We start from the raw sequence: 17384 nt of genomic DNA on the forward strand, positions 1-17384 counted from the left end.
TCAGATAGTACTTTAAAAAAACTGACCATAATTTCCAATCATTACTCTCAAAGCAAGGAAGCTTCCTCCCCTTATGTCAGGGTAGGTGAAAGCCTGGCATGATTGGCACTGAGGTGCAGTGAACCTGGTCACGTTGGGGTTAGGAATCCTCAGTTTGATTCCTCCTGTTATTATTCTGACTGTATATCCTTAGGCAAGTTATTTTAGCTCCATGAGCCGAAGTTTCCACATCCACAAAATGATGAAAAAATGGGGATAAAAAAAGGGTGAAGAATTAGAAAACCTGAGACTGGGCTCTAATTCTACTTAAGATACTTTGCATGCTTGTGATCTTGGGCAGGTCACTTAATCTCTAAAATTCCATTTCCTTATCTCTAAAATGGGAATAATACTTGCATTCCTTGCACTGTGGGGGCAATACGAAGAAAGAACTTTGCAAACAAAGACTATGTAAACACAAGTTATCAGTAAAATGGGAAGGCTGGACTTCGGAACTCTGATCAATGCAGTGACCAATTAAAACTTCAGCTGGCTGACCATGAGGATGTTTCCCACCTCTTGGCAGAGACTGAATGCAGTAGAATAAGACATACATTTTCAGAAATTGGTCAACGTGTTGATTTGGTTTGCTTAACTATATTTACTTGTGGCGGAAAGTGTTCAGAAGGGGGGGCCACGATAATAGTGATGCAAAAAAAGAAAAGATTATCGATGAAACTTTTTAATGAGGGGATCAGAAGGAAGTTCTCAAGGCGACAGAAACAAGATAATTCCGTTGCTGCCATCTTAAATGAAACATAGACTTAAAAAAACAAACTGCACAAGGAGTTTTCAGTTTCATATACAAATCTCTTCTGTTCTTTGTCTATAAAGTTGATCATAAAAAGAACATTTTAAAAGTAGAGTTGAATCGGATGATATCTAAAGAGGCTTCCAGCTCTAAATCTATAATAACGTGAAGCCCTGTCTTCCTTTTCCTCATCTGAAGAAGGCATTTCGTGAAACTTACAGCAAGCCATGACACCTCAAATGAGTTATTTGTAAGATGCGAATAACCACACTGGCACTCCTGCCTGCCCGGGCTGTGGGGAGGAAAGCTCTGTGCAATCTCGCTACCTAAATGAAAGTTACATTATTGTGGGAATAATGCCTACCTCACTAGGGGTTGTGAGATCAAAGGAGCTCGTGTCAGGGCGAGGCACCGCCTGGCACCTTGTGCCCCAGGTCTCTGGTCCCAGCCGCTCTAGCCTGGCCCGCCTGGCCCTCACTCTGGGGCCCAGGCCCGGGCCAGGAGACGAGAACAAAGAGGAACCCAGCAGCAGCAGGGATGGAGGCTAGACCTGGGGAGGAGGCTCCGGGGCGGGATGCTCCGGGCGGGAAGGAGTTAAGCGCAGGCCGGGCCCCGCCCCCCGCAGGCCGCAGCGCCCGAGCCCCGGCGGAGCCTGAGCCCGAGCCCGAGCCGGAGCCCGAGGAAGGAGAAGACGCCGGCGGCCTCCGAGCCCGCCACCCCGCGGGGGAGCGAGCCCGCCCGCCCGTCCGGCGCCTGGGGACTGTCGGGCCGGCCCGAGCCCGGGGCCCTAGCCCCGGAGCCGAGCGGAGCGCCGCGGAGGGCTGGGCCGGCCCGGCCCCGGGCTGCCAACTCCGGGGGCGGGCCCGGGATTCCCGGGATCCCCCCGATCGCCCCGATCTCCGGGCCCCGAGCCCCGGCGCCGCCCCGCCTCCCCCGGCCCGGATCCCCCCCGGGGGATCCGCCGCGAGCCTCCGGCCTCGCCCAGAGGCCCCTGCCGGGTCCCCGGGGCCCTCGCGATGTGAGCCAGGGGCGCGAGGTCCGGCCATGGCCGGAGAGCGGCCCCCGCTGAGCGGCCCGGGGCCCGGGCCGGGAGAAGGGCCCGGGGAGGCCGGGGGGGAGGGGCCCCCGGCGCCTGGGGGCGGGGGCCGCCCCTCCTCCTACCGGGCACTCCGCAGCGCAGTGTCCAGCCTTGCCCGGGTGGACGACTTCCACTGCGCGGAGAAGATCGGGGCCGGCTTCTTCTCCGACGTGTACAAGGTGCGGCCTGGGGCAGGGGCCCGGGAGGAGGGGGAGACCCTCGGGAGGGTGGCAGGGGGAGTGTGCCGCGGCTGTCGGGGGATAAAAGGGTGGAGGGAGCGGAATGGGGGGACCACGGGAAGAGAGCGCTCAGGCTGTCAGTGGGGAGCTGCTGAGCCGGGGATCAGCTGCTGAGCCGGGGATCGAATGGCCTTCCCCCCATCCACACACACCTCCCCCCAGGTCCGACACCGACAGTCTGGACAGATCCTTGTGCTGAAGATGAACCGGCTTCCCAGTAACCGGGGCAACACGCTGCGAGAGGTGCAGCTCATGAACCGACTTCGGCACCCTAACATCCTGCGGTGAGGGCGGAGAGCTGGGTTCCACAAAGCGGCTACAGGACTGGGACGAGAAGGTCTTTTCTCTAACCCCACTCTCCTTCCTGTCTTTCCCCAGGTTCATGGGGGTCTGTGTGCATCAGGGGCAACTGCACGCCCTAACGGAGGTGAGGAGAAGGATCTGGGTAGTCAGAGATCCAGGAGCAACAGGGGAGGGGGGGGGGCTGTTGGAAATGTGTTAAAAAAATAAAAACAAAAACCTGAGCCCTGTATTGTATGGGGACCTGGCAGAAAAGTGATTGGGGAGAGAAGTGACAACATTCGTGTGACCCCTCGGCTGCACTCCTTTGTTTTTGACTTCGGTGCAAAGAACTTGCCCAGCCACTCATCTTATCCTGCAGAATTCCCAATATCCCGTACAGGATTGGAGAGGGACCTGGAGCACAGCCCAGGGCTCCTCTGACCTCTTTGTGCTCCCACAACTTCTATGTCCTATAGTACATTAATGGGGGAACCCTGGAGCAGCTCCTCAGCTCCCCAGAGCCTCTGACCTGGCCAGTTAGACTCCGCTTGGCCCTGGACATTGCAAGGGGCCTCCGATACCTACATGCTAAGGGAGTTTTCCATCGGGACCTCACCTCCAAGGTAGGCTCTTTCACTTTGAGATTAAAAAAAAAATGAATAAACACAGGGGATAAGGGAGGTGTTGGAATTGGGAGGATTGATGAATATGGACAGGAGTTTAGTAGGCATGGGGGGGTGGGGTTGTTGGAAAGGTATTGGATGCATGATGGTGGTAATGGGGGTGTTGGTGATGTGTATATATGTATGTATGTCAGAACTGCCTGGTACGCCGGGAAGAGGATGGTCTTACAGCTGTGGTGGGTGACTTTGGGCTGGCAGAAAAGATCCCTGTGTACAGGTAAGGTGACTAGTTCTATCTCCTCCTGATAGCAGCCCACCAAAAACCATCCTTAGTCCAAAAGTATGTCACATATATACATATTATATATATAAAATATTCTACCTCATCTGCTAAATGCCTCCTATCAAAATACCTGCCCCATAGAATGCTCCTAATGGAACTGTCCCTTGAAAACTATTTCCCTGAGGGTGTCAGGCTTTTGGGGTGGCTCATGGTATCCCTTTTGTGGTGGTGAAGAGACACTTACAAGGAAACCCTGCTCCACTGACAGGGAAGGGGCAAGGAAGGAGCCACTGGCTGTGGTTGGCTCCCCATACTGGATGGCACCAGAGGTACTTCGAGGAGAACTATATGATGAGAAGGTGAGACCCCCACAACTACCCCCCTCCTTCTTCAAAATCACTCAGGACCCTCCCTGAGGGGTAGTTTGTGTCCTATCCTCCAACCAGAGGAGTCTGCCTTTGGGGCTGTCCTGTGTGAACTCATTTGGCAATAAGGTCAATGTAGGCAGAGCTTGTCTCTCGTCTAAATTTTGTATTTCCTTTACCAAGCTAGTACAGCATTCTGTATGCAAAAGGTACTTTATAATGTAATGAATAAATGAATGAGAAATCCCTTAGCACCGCCTCTGGACCCTTCAAAGATCTTTCAGATTGATTTTTCTAGCTACTGTCTAAAGAGTTTTCCCTTTGAGACTGCTCCAAAAATCTCAAAAACCTCACAATCTCTCAGAGTCATCCCAGACACTTTAGAGACCTCTAAGGCCTCCCACATAATTTCCCCTCCCCTTGTGTATACTACTTGTGATTCCCTCAGGGATTCTGATATTAGAGCCCCAATATTTCCCTGGCCCCATCAGACACACACACACACACACACACACACACACACACACACACACACACACACACACACACACACACACACACACCCATACACACACACACACCCATGCCCTAGCCAAAACCTACATTCTTGAGCCTTTGATCTTCTGTCTTTGGCCAAGAGACCCAGGGATCCCAGGGATCAGACTGGAAGATCAAGAGTCCCCACAAGTTCTCCCACCCCCATATACTTCTGCAGTGGGAAAAAGGAGTTGTTAATCCTATCCTGTGTTTCTCTCCCTCCAACCCCCTTCCCTCACACCCGTAGGCAGATGTCTTTGCCTTTGGGATTGTCCTGTGTGAACTCATTGCCCGGGTCCCTGCTGACCCTGACTACTTGCCCCGAACTGAGGTGAGTACTGTTGGATGAGGAGAGGAGAGGGGCAGCATACCTTTTCCTTTAACTAGGGAGAGCTTCCTGGAGGAGGGGACTCTGAGTGAAGGATAGGGGCTACCACCCAGGGTTTGGCTGAGGGAAGGCTGAGAAGCTAATTGGGAGGGGGCCTGACCCTTCTCTCCTCTCAGGATTTTGGTCTGGATGTTGCCGCTTTCCGTGCCCTGGTTGGGGAGGACTGCCCCCCGCCGTTCCTCCTCCTGGCCATCCACTGCTGTAGTGTAAGAGCCTTTACTTCTCCCATCTACCCCCAGACCCCCACACCTTCTCCCCACACACAGAAACTTCCATGATGACAATCCCTTGACCCTTTGGCTTCACAGAAAGCCCCACTTCCCTCCTTTAACCAGGTTCATGCCAGGGCCTACCGGTACTAACCTTAAAGGTTGTTGGGCTTGGGAGGGTGGGTCTTTCACTGGGAAGGAGCCTTTGATGAGAACTTCAAATTCCATCTCCTCTCTAGATGGAACCTAGTTCCCGAGCCCCCTTCACCGAGATCACACAGCATCTGGAGCACATCCTGGAGGAATTGCCTGGGCCTCAGAGTCTGGTGAAGCCAGCCCCCTCTGCCCCAACCCAGGGTAAGGGAGAATCAAAGTGATACATGGGAGCATGGGGGTTGGGATAGAGAACCATCAGGCATCCTGATGGGCAAAGAGGAATCCATTTCATTAAATGAATTTCTTTCATTAAAACAATAAGCCCCTATCCTGTGTGAAGGCATGAAGGATGCACAGTGCCTGTCCTCCAGTCCCTCCGACTGGGGAAAGCAAGCACATCACAGAGAAGTCAGAGAAAATCTATGTAAAATAAAAAAAGTAGCAAGTCAGGGAGCAGAGGGCAGCAAAGCCTCACTTCTCTCAATGTCCTTAATTGTCTGGGAGAATCTGACTTTGCTCCGATGTTTTATGTGTTGTGTGATGGCTTTTCATAGAGGGCTAACATGGGGGTCTCCTTTTTCCTCCTTACTTGGGAGGCTGGGAGTAGGAAGGAGAAGGTGGGAGAGGTGGGAGGGAGGGATAGAGATGGAGTAGCAAAGAGAAAGAAAGAAAAGAAAGTTGACAAAACAGTTTTTTTTAATTTACAGAACAGAAAGACTAGAAAGAATCACAGGATGACTTTGAAAGTTATTTGTTGAATTTATCATTTCTTTTTTAAAAGCAAGCTTTACATAACAGGTCCAACAGTTTCATATGCAGTCCTCATTTCTGTTCTCCTCTGTACCCATTTTATTTGCTGTTGTTAACTTTAGAATAAAAAAAAACAAATTAAGAAAAAGAGAGAGGGTAGGGTAACGTAGTGTAGTGGAGGACCTAGGTCCAGATACCAGTTCTTCTTAGGCAAGTCATGTAACCTCTGTGGACCTCAGTTTCCTTAACTACAAAATGAGAGAATTACACTAGAGGAGAGATGACTTCTAAGCTCTCTTTCCATTCTAGATCCTACTCTGAAAGTCAGTCAGGATGGGCAGGTAGTCATTGGGGTACAGTGAGGTTCACTTAGGACCTTTCTATTTGCTAGCCCACAATCCATCCTCTCTTTAATGATATAGGGACTGCTTTTCAGGTTCTTTTGAGCTAGGGTTTATGAGTAATGGGAGGAGAATTACTTTACAAAGGGTAGTTCCTGGACCCTCAGATTGATCACAAGGAGGTTTGTCAGGGTTTGTGAGGGGCTCAGGAAAAGGTTGGGGAAGTCTTTGGAGAAGGGGGATTGTAGCTAGGGGCTTGAAACCTTGACCATCACTTTCTCTGTCCACAGCATCAGCCCCAAGAGATGGTCCATCTGCTGCTCCTCCTCAGCACTTGCCTCTGCCCCCTGATCCCCGGCTTGCTCGCAGCCGCTCTGACCTATTCCTTCCGCCATCCCCAGGGTTGCTCCCTTGCTGGGGAGATACCCAGACTCGAGTCAACCCCTTCTCACAGAGGGAAGACCTTTGGGGTGGCAAGATCAAGCTCTTGGACACACCCAGCAGAAGGGCCATCCCCCTGTTGCCACTGCCCACTGCGACCCCAACTCCAGTGACCACACCTGAGCCTCTGGTTCAACTACCTTACCCCCGCCCCCTACCAGAAACCCCTGCCCGAAGATGTCGCTCTCTACCCTCCTCTCCAGAGCTGCCTCGCCGGATGGAGACTGCTCTCCCTGGGCCTGGCCCACCTCCCGTGGGCACCTTTTCTGAGGACAGAATGGATTGCGGGGGCAGCAGTCCTGAAACAGAGCCTCCAGGGCCCAGGCCCTGCCCATCTCCTGCTGAAGTCAATGACAATTTCATCAGCACCTGTTCCTCAGCCTCCCAACTCTGGTCCTCCAGGACAGGACCCTCCACAGGACTCCTGATCAACAACAACCCTTCGCCTGTGGTAGTGAGCTCCCCTACAGGCTGGGGTGGCCAACCCTGGGGCAGAGCTCAGCGAAGCCTGCCCCAGGCCACAGCCCTAGAGCGGACTGAGCCTCCCACCCTGCCCCCAGCTGTGGCCCCCAGGGACCCTGAGGAGGGGCTGCCCTGCCCCGGCTGTTGCCTTGGCCCCTTCAGCTTCAGTTTCCTGTCTGTGTGCCCCCGACCCACACCTGCTGTAGCCCGCTACCGAAACCTGAACTGTGAGGCCGGCAGCCTCCTCTGCCACCGAGGGCACCATGCCAAGCCGCCCACGCCTGGCTTACAGCTGCCTGGAGCCCGCTCCTAGCAACAGGGATGGGGGAGATCTTGTCCCTTGTGCCCTGAACTTTGATCTTCAGAAGGCTGATGGAATATCCCTTGAATATAACAGAGCCTGGGCAGTGCCAGCCTCAGCAACCCACTCCCTGCCTCGGTTCAAGACTGAAGTCTGTCTGCTCTTGGGCAGTGGTGGCTGGGACAGAACTGGTAGTCACAGGACAACCCTCCCCAAACCAGCTTGGACTCAAAGGCTAGAGCACTCCTTAGCCAAACCCCAGGACCCTCCAGGGTCCAACACGGCATCACTGACATGGACACATGTGGTGTGGCTAACACACAAGACTAACACACGAATTATTTAAAAGTATTTCAATAAAACTGCCTGGCTGGCTCCGGGCCGCCCGCACCCAATCTGCCCATGTATCCTCTTCGCCCTCCTCCCTTCTAGAGTGAATACCTCTCATGGAGGCCCAAGACTGGGCCACGGGCCTCAATAAGATGCTAGGTTCCAAATCCCTCTACTTGAGGCTCGTTCCCCTCTTCCCAGGAGTGGTTCAGTCTCACTTGAACAAGACTTGAAATAGAGGATGGGATCGGATGTGAATACTGGCTTAGAGAAGTGTTTTTAGTCCTTAATCTAGGCACTGATTAGGCCTCGATGACTTAAAGAGATGAATCCCTGGACCTGGAATAGGGACAGGGAGGAGAAAGAGGGAGATTTCAATGATAAGATCTGAAAGAGTAGCACTCCAGTGAGACCTCACCCTATTGCCCCCTCCTACCCCCCACAATTTCCTGACCTGAGGAAATGTCTAAAACTCCCCTTTTTCCTCTCAAAATCTGCCAGAGAACTTCACTGGGCTCCGGCTGACCATCCCAAAGGCTTCCTATAGTTCTGGTCTTGGATCTTCATTCCCCCCCCACCCCAAAAATACACAGAGTATGAATTTGCCCCCTGCATATACATACTCTTGCTTGCCCATTGCCCCCAACAACATCACCACCCTCCCTGGAGGCTGGGATTAGAACTTTGGTAATCCTAGGTCTTCTCTGTACATTCTAGACCCCTCCTCTGAGAGAAGGGGTGATCTGAGAAATGAGGGTGGGCGGCCATGGAACTACAACCATCTAGTGACTTTAAGCCTCTGTCTGGAGCTGCTCCGTACATTTACCCAGCTCAGTTGAAGTAGTCCTCCATCTCAGCAGGAGGCGTGATGGCTTCTTTCTCACAGATGAAGGGCAAAGTCACTTCACAGGAGTAATATGAGTAAAAGTGGCGTCCCAAAGATGAACATGTATTTCTGGAGAGCGATCAAGTAGAGTTGGGTCAAGTTCTGGCCATTCTTCACCCCAAATTCCCTGATCCCACCTTCTTGGTGATTCCAACCTTCTCCCATTCCATAGAGTCTACTGAAATCACTACGGTTAACCCCTCCCCCAACAATAGACCAAGCCCAGGTCAAGAGGAGAGGGCAGGGTGGGGGAGAAGGGGGGAGGTTGTTATAGGAGGGGTATGGAAACAGGATAAAGTGACTGGATTAGGTCTATGAAGCAGCAGGGTCTACAGGGGGCTTTAGAGTCCCCTGTACCATCTGGTACTACAGTGAAGAAACTGGGAGAGGAAATGGGAATTATCAGATAATCACTTGAGCTATTCTAGACTAAAGCTCTGCCCACCTGGCACTGGTTTGGGGATCCTGGAATACCCACTTCTCAAGATGGGGCCCCTGAAATTCCCACTTTGCTTTCTCACTGGAAGGGTTCCTCACTGCCCATGATACACTCAAAGCTGACCCAAGGGGATCCTGTGGTCACTCACACCTGGGAGCATTTTGGTCAAAGACACTATGTTAGGATGCCTGGGTTCTTTTTGATCCTGCATAGGGCTTCATGAGCTAGTTCACTACCCTTGGTTGTTCAGCTTTCCCCTACTCCTAAGAGGGCTCTTGTTGAAGTCACACCTATCCATGGACTGATGTGATATTGAAGTAAAGGAATTGGGGAGAGGGGAGAGCTGGTAGGGGTACATATTTACTATGTCTATGGGAAACTTACTGATCTTGAGTTTGCTTGTACGTTTCCCGTCTTTGGACCCAGAAATCAAATAATTTTTCTCTGGTTTTATCTGTTTCTCTGTTTATGAATTCCTGGTGTGAAAGACAGACTGGGTTATGTAGAAGAAGTCCAGAGGAAAAGATAGGTAAATTTGTGGGACAATGATGACACCTTGGGGAGACCTTCTAGTCAGGGGAGCCATGCCTTCATGGTACCAGCACAAAAGGTGAACTCCCATCAGTGGCTGAGACCTGCTGGCCATCTTATCCCCTCCCAGTGGCTCATCACTGCCTCTTTCAAACATAGCCTTGAAAACCCTGGGTGAACCCTATGATAGGCCCTGCTTCTAGCTAGGGAAGGACACTTACTAGACCCAGGCCAAGAAGGTGAACCAGCTCATTCACTTTGGTCTCACTCTGTAAAATGAGACTCCATGACCCTAGTTCATAAGATTGAGGACCAATGGGAGAAGAGCACATGAGTGTTATGGCAGCCAAAGACCCCTACTGCCACTGCCAATCACCCCAGAGAGGTCATGGAGCTGTCCAGAGAACTCTGACAGTACATGTTCCATTTTGCCAATACTTCTCATTCTGCTAGGGGATCAGAACCTATGTAAGAACTGGAACAAATGAAGGAACTCTTACTCTGTCATCCCATGCTGAAGGAACAAACAGCTTTGAGGACAGAGTTTGACAAAACAAGTCACTCTGCCTCCAAGTCTTCCAGATGTTTGAAATGTACAGGCATTTCTTCTTTAATAGTATCCACCCCAACGGGCAGCAGTATTCTGGGAACTGATGAAAATATTTCAACCCCTGACCTAGGAAGAAGATCACAGCACTGGTTTAGGTTGGAAATGGCTCCTTAGGCATCTAGGTGACTCAGAGGATAGTTCTCTGTATCTGGAGTCAGGAAGACCTGAGTTCAAATCGTCCTCAGACATGTCCTAGCTGTGTGACCCTGGGCAAGTCATTTAACCTTCATTTCCTCAATTGTAAATGAGGATCATGATAGCTCCTACCTCCAAGGAAGAAGGATCAAATGAGGTGTTTGTTTAGCACTTAGTTTAGTGCCTAGCACATCATAGGTAATAAATGCATGTTGCCTTCCTTGTTTCTTTTCTTCTACCCTCCCCACTCTCCCCCTCCCCCCACAGTTCTTTTCTATGACTGATTAGGCAGCATAGGTGGTAATGACATGGCCCTTAGGGTTACATCTTGGCTTCTTCTCAAACTTCTGGTCCACATGGCCTTTCCTATTTTCCTTCCTCTCCCCATTTTATCTGGAGGTCATCTTTATAGCTGAATAAGTATATAGACTTTTCAGAAAATATTCACAAGTTCTATCCCAGTTAAGCCTCACAAAAGTCTTATGAACTTTCCAAATATTATCTCATTTGATCCTCAAAACAACCCTGAGAGGTAGGTGCTATTATTATTCCCATTTTACAGTTGAGAAAATTGAGGCTTAGAGAGGTTAAGTGACTTTCCTAGGGTCACATAGCTAGTAAGTGTCTGAGGCTTGATTTGAATTCATGTCTTTCTAACTTTAGGTCCAGTACTCTAACCACTGCACCACCTAGCAACCTATAATAGCATGGTAGACTTTGAGTCAGGAAGACCTGAATTCATACTAGACCTCAGACACTAGCTGTGTGACCCTGGGCAAGCCATTTACCTCTCTGAGTCTCAGTTTCCTCAACTCAGATGATGCAACAAGATGAGTATCCTCATCCTGTAATGTGGTGATGATAGCACTTCCTCCACAGGTCTGTTGTGAGATAATATCTAAAAAAGTGGTTTGCAAACCTTAAAGTGCCTTATAAATACTAGGTGTTATTGTTACAAAAGCCACATTCTTTCTCCCAATAATTCGCTGCCTTAACCCTAATCCCACTTTATTTCCCTGACTCTATTTCCCACTGCTTCTCTACAGTAGGATCATGGATGGAGAGCTGGAAGGGACTTTAGAGACCCTCCAGTCCATTCCCCCATTTAGCAGAAGCTTAATCCCGGAGTGTCAAAGTCTTAGCCAGGTCATAGCCAAGGTTACAAAGGTCATAGGTTATAGAGATTCCTGGGATCTCAACCTAGATCCCCTCTCCATTGCACCATGCACTTCCCATTACCTCAGTGCTACAGCTAAACAGGTCTCCTCACCAAGCATGTTTCATGTTATCTAATCTCCATATATCCTGGATGGAAAACCCTTCCTTTCCTTTATGACCGTCTAAATCTTACACATCCTTCAAGGTCCAATCAGTGAGAGTGGTAAAGACAAGGAAAAGTCCAGGGAGAGGGCAAAGAAAGAATCACCAAGGTTGAGGGGCTGGTTGCCAGCCAGATGGCACCAGTCTATTCCACCCATGTGACATTTGTTAACATTCTGCCCTGTACTAAGTAATCCATCTACTTGCTCTTTTTCTCACTCCCCCTAAACTTTAAACTCTTAGAAGGGCAAAGACTATGTCATGCATCTTGATGTTCCCCCCAGTACTTAGCATGGGATCTTGCATACAACATGCTCAGATATTAAATGAATGGATAGGGAAATATCAAAGATTATTTCGAGGTTGAGGTTAAAGAGTTATTCTAACTTCTAATCTACTTTTTTTATCATTACACCATACTTTTGTCTCCCCACATGTTCTCCACAGTTGTCTTGCTGGTCCCTTATCAGCTCCACCACCAACCTCCCTTTCCCTACCCATCCACCAAACTTCATACCGTTACTTCGGAATGGACACCTGAAAAGGGTCTGAACTTTCTTCAGCTCATTCTGCAAGGTTTTCAGTTTTTCTTCCAGGTTTCTCTTCTCCTCCATATTGTCCTTCAGGTTCAGTTCTGTCTTATTCCTTTCCGACCTGCAGGTCAGCAGGTAGCCCTCAGCAGCCTGGTGCTGTTCCTTTTCTACCTTCAGGTTCTGCTGGGACTGGGCCAGCTTCTCCCAAGCAGCCTGCAGATCCTTTTCCTTCCTTGACAACTGGATAGCCCCCATTTGGAGCTGCTGCCATAGGCTACCATTGCTGACCTCCAGGACCTGTTTGGTGTTTCTAAGCTGGTGAGATATCTGCATATCTTTTGGACACAGAAAAGCAGGGAGGGTGAGAAAAGTTGAGTTCATGGTTTCTACAACCTTATAGGTATTTATCATTTTTCTCTACCTGTTTCTTGCAAACTTCAAGACAACTTCCCTCTTTCAGCTGCTTGTCTCACCAAAATTGGGTTATGAAGTTCTTGTGGGTTTAATCATGAGGGTTTAAGGAGCTAAAGGCTGAAGAAGGAGGTGGATCTAGGAAAGCACAGAGCTATAGGGACCACTCCCACAATAGACATTCATAAGGCACCTGCTATATATAGAGTACCATGCTAGATGCTGAGGAATGTACAAGGTTTAGCCAAGGCATGGCCCCTGCCTTCATAAATCAATTGCTAATGAACTTATGGAATTATAAAATGGGGCAGGCACACCTGGTTCTTTGGGTACACACCAGGAAAGACCACAGTGGCAGTGGGAAGTAAGGCTGCAATCACACTTTAATAAGGCACAGAAGACATAGGGAAAAATGGCATAGAAAGTACAGAGTGATGAAAAAATCAGAGGAGAGGATGTAAAGGCAGATAGCAGAAAGAAGAGAATGGGGAGGGGAAAAGTCACAGAGTAATTTACATCACCATGGATTCAAGGTAAGAGCTCTAGGTAGCATGGACTCAATGGAGATGGAAAAATGCTTGGTGGAGGGGAGAGAGGAGTTTGAGGTACCATTTTTATAGATTTTGTGGGGGGAGATAGACTCTCATACCTGTGCCACTTTGAAGTTAGTTCATTAACATATCCAAATCACCTCAAAGTTGTCGTTAAAACTTTAACGTTAACATATCCACACCTTTGCAAAATTATCAGCACTATTGTCTTAGTGGAGATGTCTAGAACTTATCGGAGACTAACACATCATAGAACTCAAAGGCCCCGCAAAGCCCTGATTTAGCACATATTCCTAGCATGTGATTGTTAGTTAATGTATGATACGGTTTACAAATCATGCTCCTTTGATCATTGGGACAATCTGTACATGACTTCCAGGTTCCCCTTCGTAATCTTACTTACTACTATTACCACTGTATACTGGCTACTTGTAAGCTTATTCATTATATGAACCAGGAACAACTTTCGAAGTTCTCTCAGGAATGTAAGCGAGAGGTGGTTGGTGATTCTGGCAGAGGGATATATCTCCGGAGAGGCAGAAAAGGACTAGAGATAGGGAAACGAGAGGTTTTACATCCCTTCCCAAACCATCCCCATTCAGGGTGACTATTAAAATAAGTCACCGGGGGGGGGGGAGTGAATAAAACCAGGAGAAAAATTTATAGCAATAACACTGTAAAAACAATTTTGCAATGACTAAGAGCTCTGATCAATGAAATGATCAAGTCTGATTCCAGAGACTAATGAAGAAGAACGGTGAGAGGGAATGGACTCGTGATGGAGAATGAGACATATATTTTTGGACATAGCCAATATGAGAATTTATCTTGCTTGGTTATGTATATATGTTTCAGGGTTTTATTTTGTTTTGTTTGATGGGGGTTAGGGGAAGAGAAAAGGGAGGGAGAAAAAAAGAATGCTTGATAATTGGGGGAAAAGAATTTACTATTTTAAACATACGCTACAAGAGAGGACCATACTCACACTGAATGCCCAGGCTGATAGTAGCAACCCCCAACAGCAAACAGGTACCTAGCAGGCTCAGGAGAATGTATGGTATCCAGGCCACAGGGCCTGAGGAGAGAAAAGTTGGTATAGTAGGCCAGTCTGTGTTTGGGGAGGGTGTGGAGGTTTACAGGAAAAAAAGGGATAGTTTTAGAAGGGGTCAGTTATAAGGAGGGAAACCTTATAGGGATAATAAGGGTATGTGGTAAAGCCCTTTATAAGAAGGGGATTGGGTTAAGGTACTGGTTTGGTGGGCATTGTAGGGAGGGAAGGTGTTTAAGGGAAAGGATGATAGGATCAGGACGAAGGTAGGGTAGGTGCTCTTATAAGAGGGGGTCATTATGTGACTGAATTTTCACCCCCAGGACAACAGGGATCATCTGTACTAGGCTTTTTCTCCTTTTCATCATCTATTCCCACCTAGTACTGGGCATCGAAGGATCCTCTCCTCCATCTTTCTTCCCCTGGCCATTGCAGTGCTCCATACTCTAGTCCAGCTCTGCTAGAGGGCAGTCTGGGGTGTGTGTTCCAACTGCTCATACCCTAAGGATGGCCCCAGAGTACTACTAACTACTCAGTCCTAGAAATCCTCTCCTGAGGTCCAATGGCCTGTGTTTTTAGTCATCGATCTTCCTTTCTTTTCCTGCCTTTTTCTTTCTCTTAAAGGCATCTCCTCTTCTTCCCCTGCCCCAATTCTATGTGTTTCAGGATTTCCCTGCCCCAAAGTGCTCCCACCCCCAGACTCAGACCGGCCCCAAAGTGCTTGGTGATTATTACTTACAGGGCAGAATCCTCCTGGCAATTGGTGATGTCACTGAATAAGGTGCAGTCACTGTCTTTTCTGTTTTTTCCCCTCCTGGGAATAGAAGGGTAAATTCATCTTCAAAGTATCCCACCATGGCTATCCCTCTATTTCTGAATCTCCCTCATCTCTCTAACCACCTCCCTGGGTAGTCTCATTTCCTCAGGGACATGTCCATCTCCCTTGGCCCTAACTCCATCTTCCCCAGGTATACCCAGGATCCTCTCTCTTCTCCCCTCTCCCTAAAATCCCTAGGGACACCCTAACACTCCTCCACTCTAACCCTACATGTTCTCAATAAGCAGTCCCTTCAGAATCTTCTGGAACACCTACCTGTTTGTCCCCCAAGTCCAGGCTGAGTGGGGCTAGAGAAGCCATCCTTGGCTGAAGGCACCTGCACATTTTCATAGGTGAGCTCTCCATCCTCATCCACCTCAGGGTCTGGAAGAGGGGGGAGAGAGATGAGGAAATGGTTAATTAGGCATGGGGTCAGTATAAGGGGGTTAGTCATTGAGGAGTGTTGATCAATGATGATAATGGGGTCAATAGTGTGTATGTTCATCCTTCATTGCCAAAGAAGACCATGTCATCAGAGATATGATGACATGACTTGTACTTGACTTTGTTTTGAGTGAGGGAGGGCTGTGCAGGTCACCAGCCTCACTTCTCCTCCAGCGCCATCCAGTTTAAAATTAAATTATTAAATTTAATCATTAAATTATTAAATCCAGTGAGCAGATATTCCTCAGGATGACTGGAGATGACCCAGGATGAGGCAATTGGGGTTAAGTGACTTGCCCAAGGTCACACAGCTAGTGAGTGTCAAGTGTCTGAGGTGAGATTTGAACTCAGGTCCATCCTGACTCCTGCACTGGTGCTCTAATCCACTGCACCACCTAGCTGCCCCAAGGGGTCAATAGTAAGATTTAGGGGATGGGACCAGCACAGGAAGGGTAATTAGTCATTAAAAAGATGAGGCAATGGCATAGGGGTGGGAGATGGGTTAGAAAAGTGAGGATAGCATATGGGAAAAATCGCTGACAATGAGGCAGAGTCAGTGTGGGGGCATCAGTTAGTAAACAGTGTGTGGTGTCAGCATAGGAGAGTCTGGTCACTGAAGAAATAGATTCATCAGTGTATGTGTTGGGTAGGAGGCATAAGTCAGTGACCAGGGCGGGGCACAGGGAGAAATGCCCAATCAGAAAAGGATGATCAATCAATCAATAAACATTTATGGATTACAAGGAGATAATGGAAGATTAACTATGTGAAGGAGGATGGACTATAGGAAAATGGTGTCAGGAAAGGATGATGAACTATAGGGAGATGGTATAAGTGAAGGGGCATGAAGTATTGGGAAATGGAGTTAGTGAAGGGAAACTGACTATAGGGGAGTGGGTTCAGAAGAGATGGGGCATAAAAGGAGTCAGCTTCAGAGAGGGGAGAATACCAGGAGGATGGAGATCAGAGCAGGGGATAGTATCAAGGCTGTGTTAAGGTTGAGAAATTCCAAGGACTCTTACCCTGCTTCAGCCTAGCCGAAAGGGTCTTCTTCAGAGGGGATTTCACAAAGCGAAGATCTGCATAGGTGATAGATTCAGCCATGGTCCTGAGTTCCTTACTGTCCCTCCCCTCCAAGCCTGTCCCTCCCTCTCTTCCCTTTTTTCCCTTCTTCTCTGTCTCCCTTTTTCTGTGTGCCCCCTTCTCCTTATCTGATCCCCCTCCTTCCTTGCCCCCTTTATGTCTCCTGCCCTCAGTCCCTCTGAGGCTCTCTGCCCACTCCCTGTTGAGAGCATGTCACACTGCACAGTTCTTTACCAGATGATTTTTAGTCACAAAAGAGGAAGATATTAGAAATTACCACCCCCATCCCCCCAGCTGGAGTCAGTAAAGCAAAAACTGGGGTCAGCTCAGAAATAGAAACAGGGTAGGGTTAGTGATAGGAAGGGAGAGCACAGGGGATGGAAAAATTGAGGCTCAGGGGAAGGAGCAGGTTCAGAGGGACCAGAGGCAGGGGAAGGGGAAACTGAGGCTTAGAGATGGGAACAAGCTTCCAGGAAGCCTTCCCTGATTAACTTCATTCTGTCCTACTCTGACCACCCATATCCACACCCACCCCTGCCCACCAATGCCTCTTACTCTGTATTTTCTGAGCACTTAGGGACTCTAATCTGTCTCCCCAGCATATAGACAGACTCAGTCTATGGGTAGTTATAGGGACCATGTCATCAGACTTGAGGGTCCCCAGGGAAATGTCTGTGTCTTTCCAAGCCAACTTCCAAAGAGGGAGACTCTTCCCCCCACTTAATTTCCTAGGATGGTGTTATCAGAACAAGATTTTCCTCAAAGTTGGGAACCATATTTCCCATTTTTCATTATGACTCCTCCCACAGGATTATGTATGCAGAAGGTGCTTAATCAAAGATATTGGTTTACTGACTGTAATGGTAGTTCTGTGTTTGCCAACACCCAGCACATGCAGTCTCCCAGGTCAGATTCTCAGGGATGTGAGACTAGAATCCTCCAGGTATTTGGCACCTTGCAAGGACTCAGAGGACCAAGGACCAAGTCGTCCCCCTCTAGCA

The 17384-nt window shown here is 49.0% G+C and overlaps 2 protein-coding genes across 2 annotated transcripts; one reads left to right on the top strand and one right to left on the bottom strand.

Moving 5' to 3' along the window:
* The first annotated feature begins 884 nt into the window (after window positions 1-884).
* TESK1 (testis associated actin remodelling kinase 1) lies at window positions 885-7640 on the top strand. Its single transcript, XM_072606887.1, has 10 exons — window positions 885-2047; window positions 2270-2391; window positions 2486-2534; window positions 2866-3012; window positions 3207-3289; window positions 3564-3654; window positions 4445-4528; window positions 4702-4791; window positions 5034-5151; window positions 6332-7640. The coding sequence occupies exons 1-10, from the start codon at window positions 1328-1330 to the stop codon at window positions 7255-7257; spliced, it is 2430 nt and encodes an 809-aa protein (XP_072462988.1). The 5' UTR covers window positions 885-1327; the 3' UTR covers window positions 7258-7640.
* CD72 (CD72 molecule) lies at window positions 5686-16549 on the bottom strand. Its single transcript, XM_072606900.1, has 9 exons — window positions 16323-16549; window positions 15133-15240; window positions 14779-14853; window positions 13977-14066; window positions 12014-12364; window positions 9932-10107; window positions 9285-9376; window positions 8402-8530; window positions 5686-7914 (listed from the first exon to the last, which is right to left on the bottom strand). The coding sequence occupies exons 1-8, from the start codon at window positions 16402-16404 to the stop codon at window positions 8407-8409; spliced, it is 1098 nt and encodes a 365-aa protein (XP_072463001.1). The 5' UTR covers window positions 16405-16549; the 3' UTR covers window positions 5686-7914; window positions 8402-8406.
* Window positions 16550-17384: the final 835 nt, after the last annotated feature.

Source organism: Notamacropus eugenii, chromosome 1, assembly GCF_028372415.1.
Source record: "Notamacropus eugenii isolate mMacEug1 chromosome 1, mMacEug1.pri_v2, whole genome shotgun sequence".
NCBI classification, from domain to species: domain Eukaryota; kingdom Metazoa; phylum Chordata; class Mammalia; order Diprotodontia; family Macropodidae; genus Notamacropus; species Notamacropus eugenii.

Coding starts and splice junctions, on each gene's coding strand:
- CD72 (XM_072606900.1), bottom strand. CDS start 16,404: ATGGCTGAATCTATCACCTATGCAGATCTTCGCTTTGTGAAATCCCCT. Junction 14,854..15,132: donor TGGACTTGGGGGACAAACAG/GTAGGTGTTCCA, acceptor TTCTATTCCCAG/GAGGGGAAAAAACAGAAAAG. Junction 14,067..14,778: donor TGCCAGGAGGATTCTGCCCT/GTAAGTAATAAT, acceptor TTCTCTCCTCAG/GCCCTGTGGCCTGGATACCA.
- TESK1 (XM_072606887.1), top strand. CDS start 1,328: ATGGAGGCTAGACCTGGGGAGGAGGCTCCGGGGCGGGATGCTCCGGGC. Junction 2,535..2,865: donor AACTGCACGCCCTAACGGAG/GTGAGGAGAAGG, acceptor TATGTCCTATAG/TACATTAATGGGGGAACCCT. Junction 4,529..4,701: donor ACTACTTGCCCCGAACTGAG/GTGAGTACTGTT, acceptor CTCTCCTCTCAG/GATTTTGGTCTGGATGTTGC.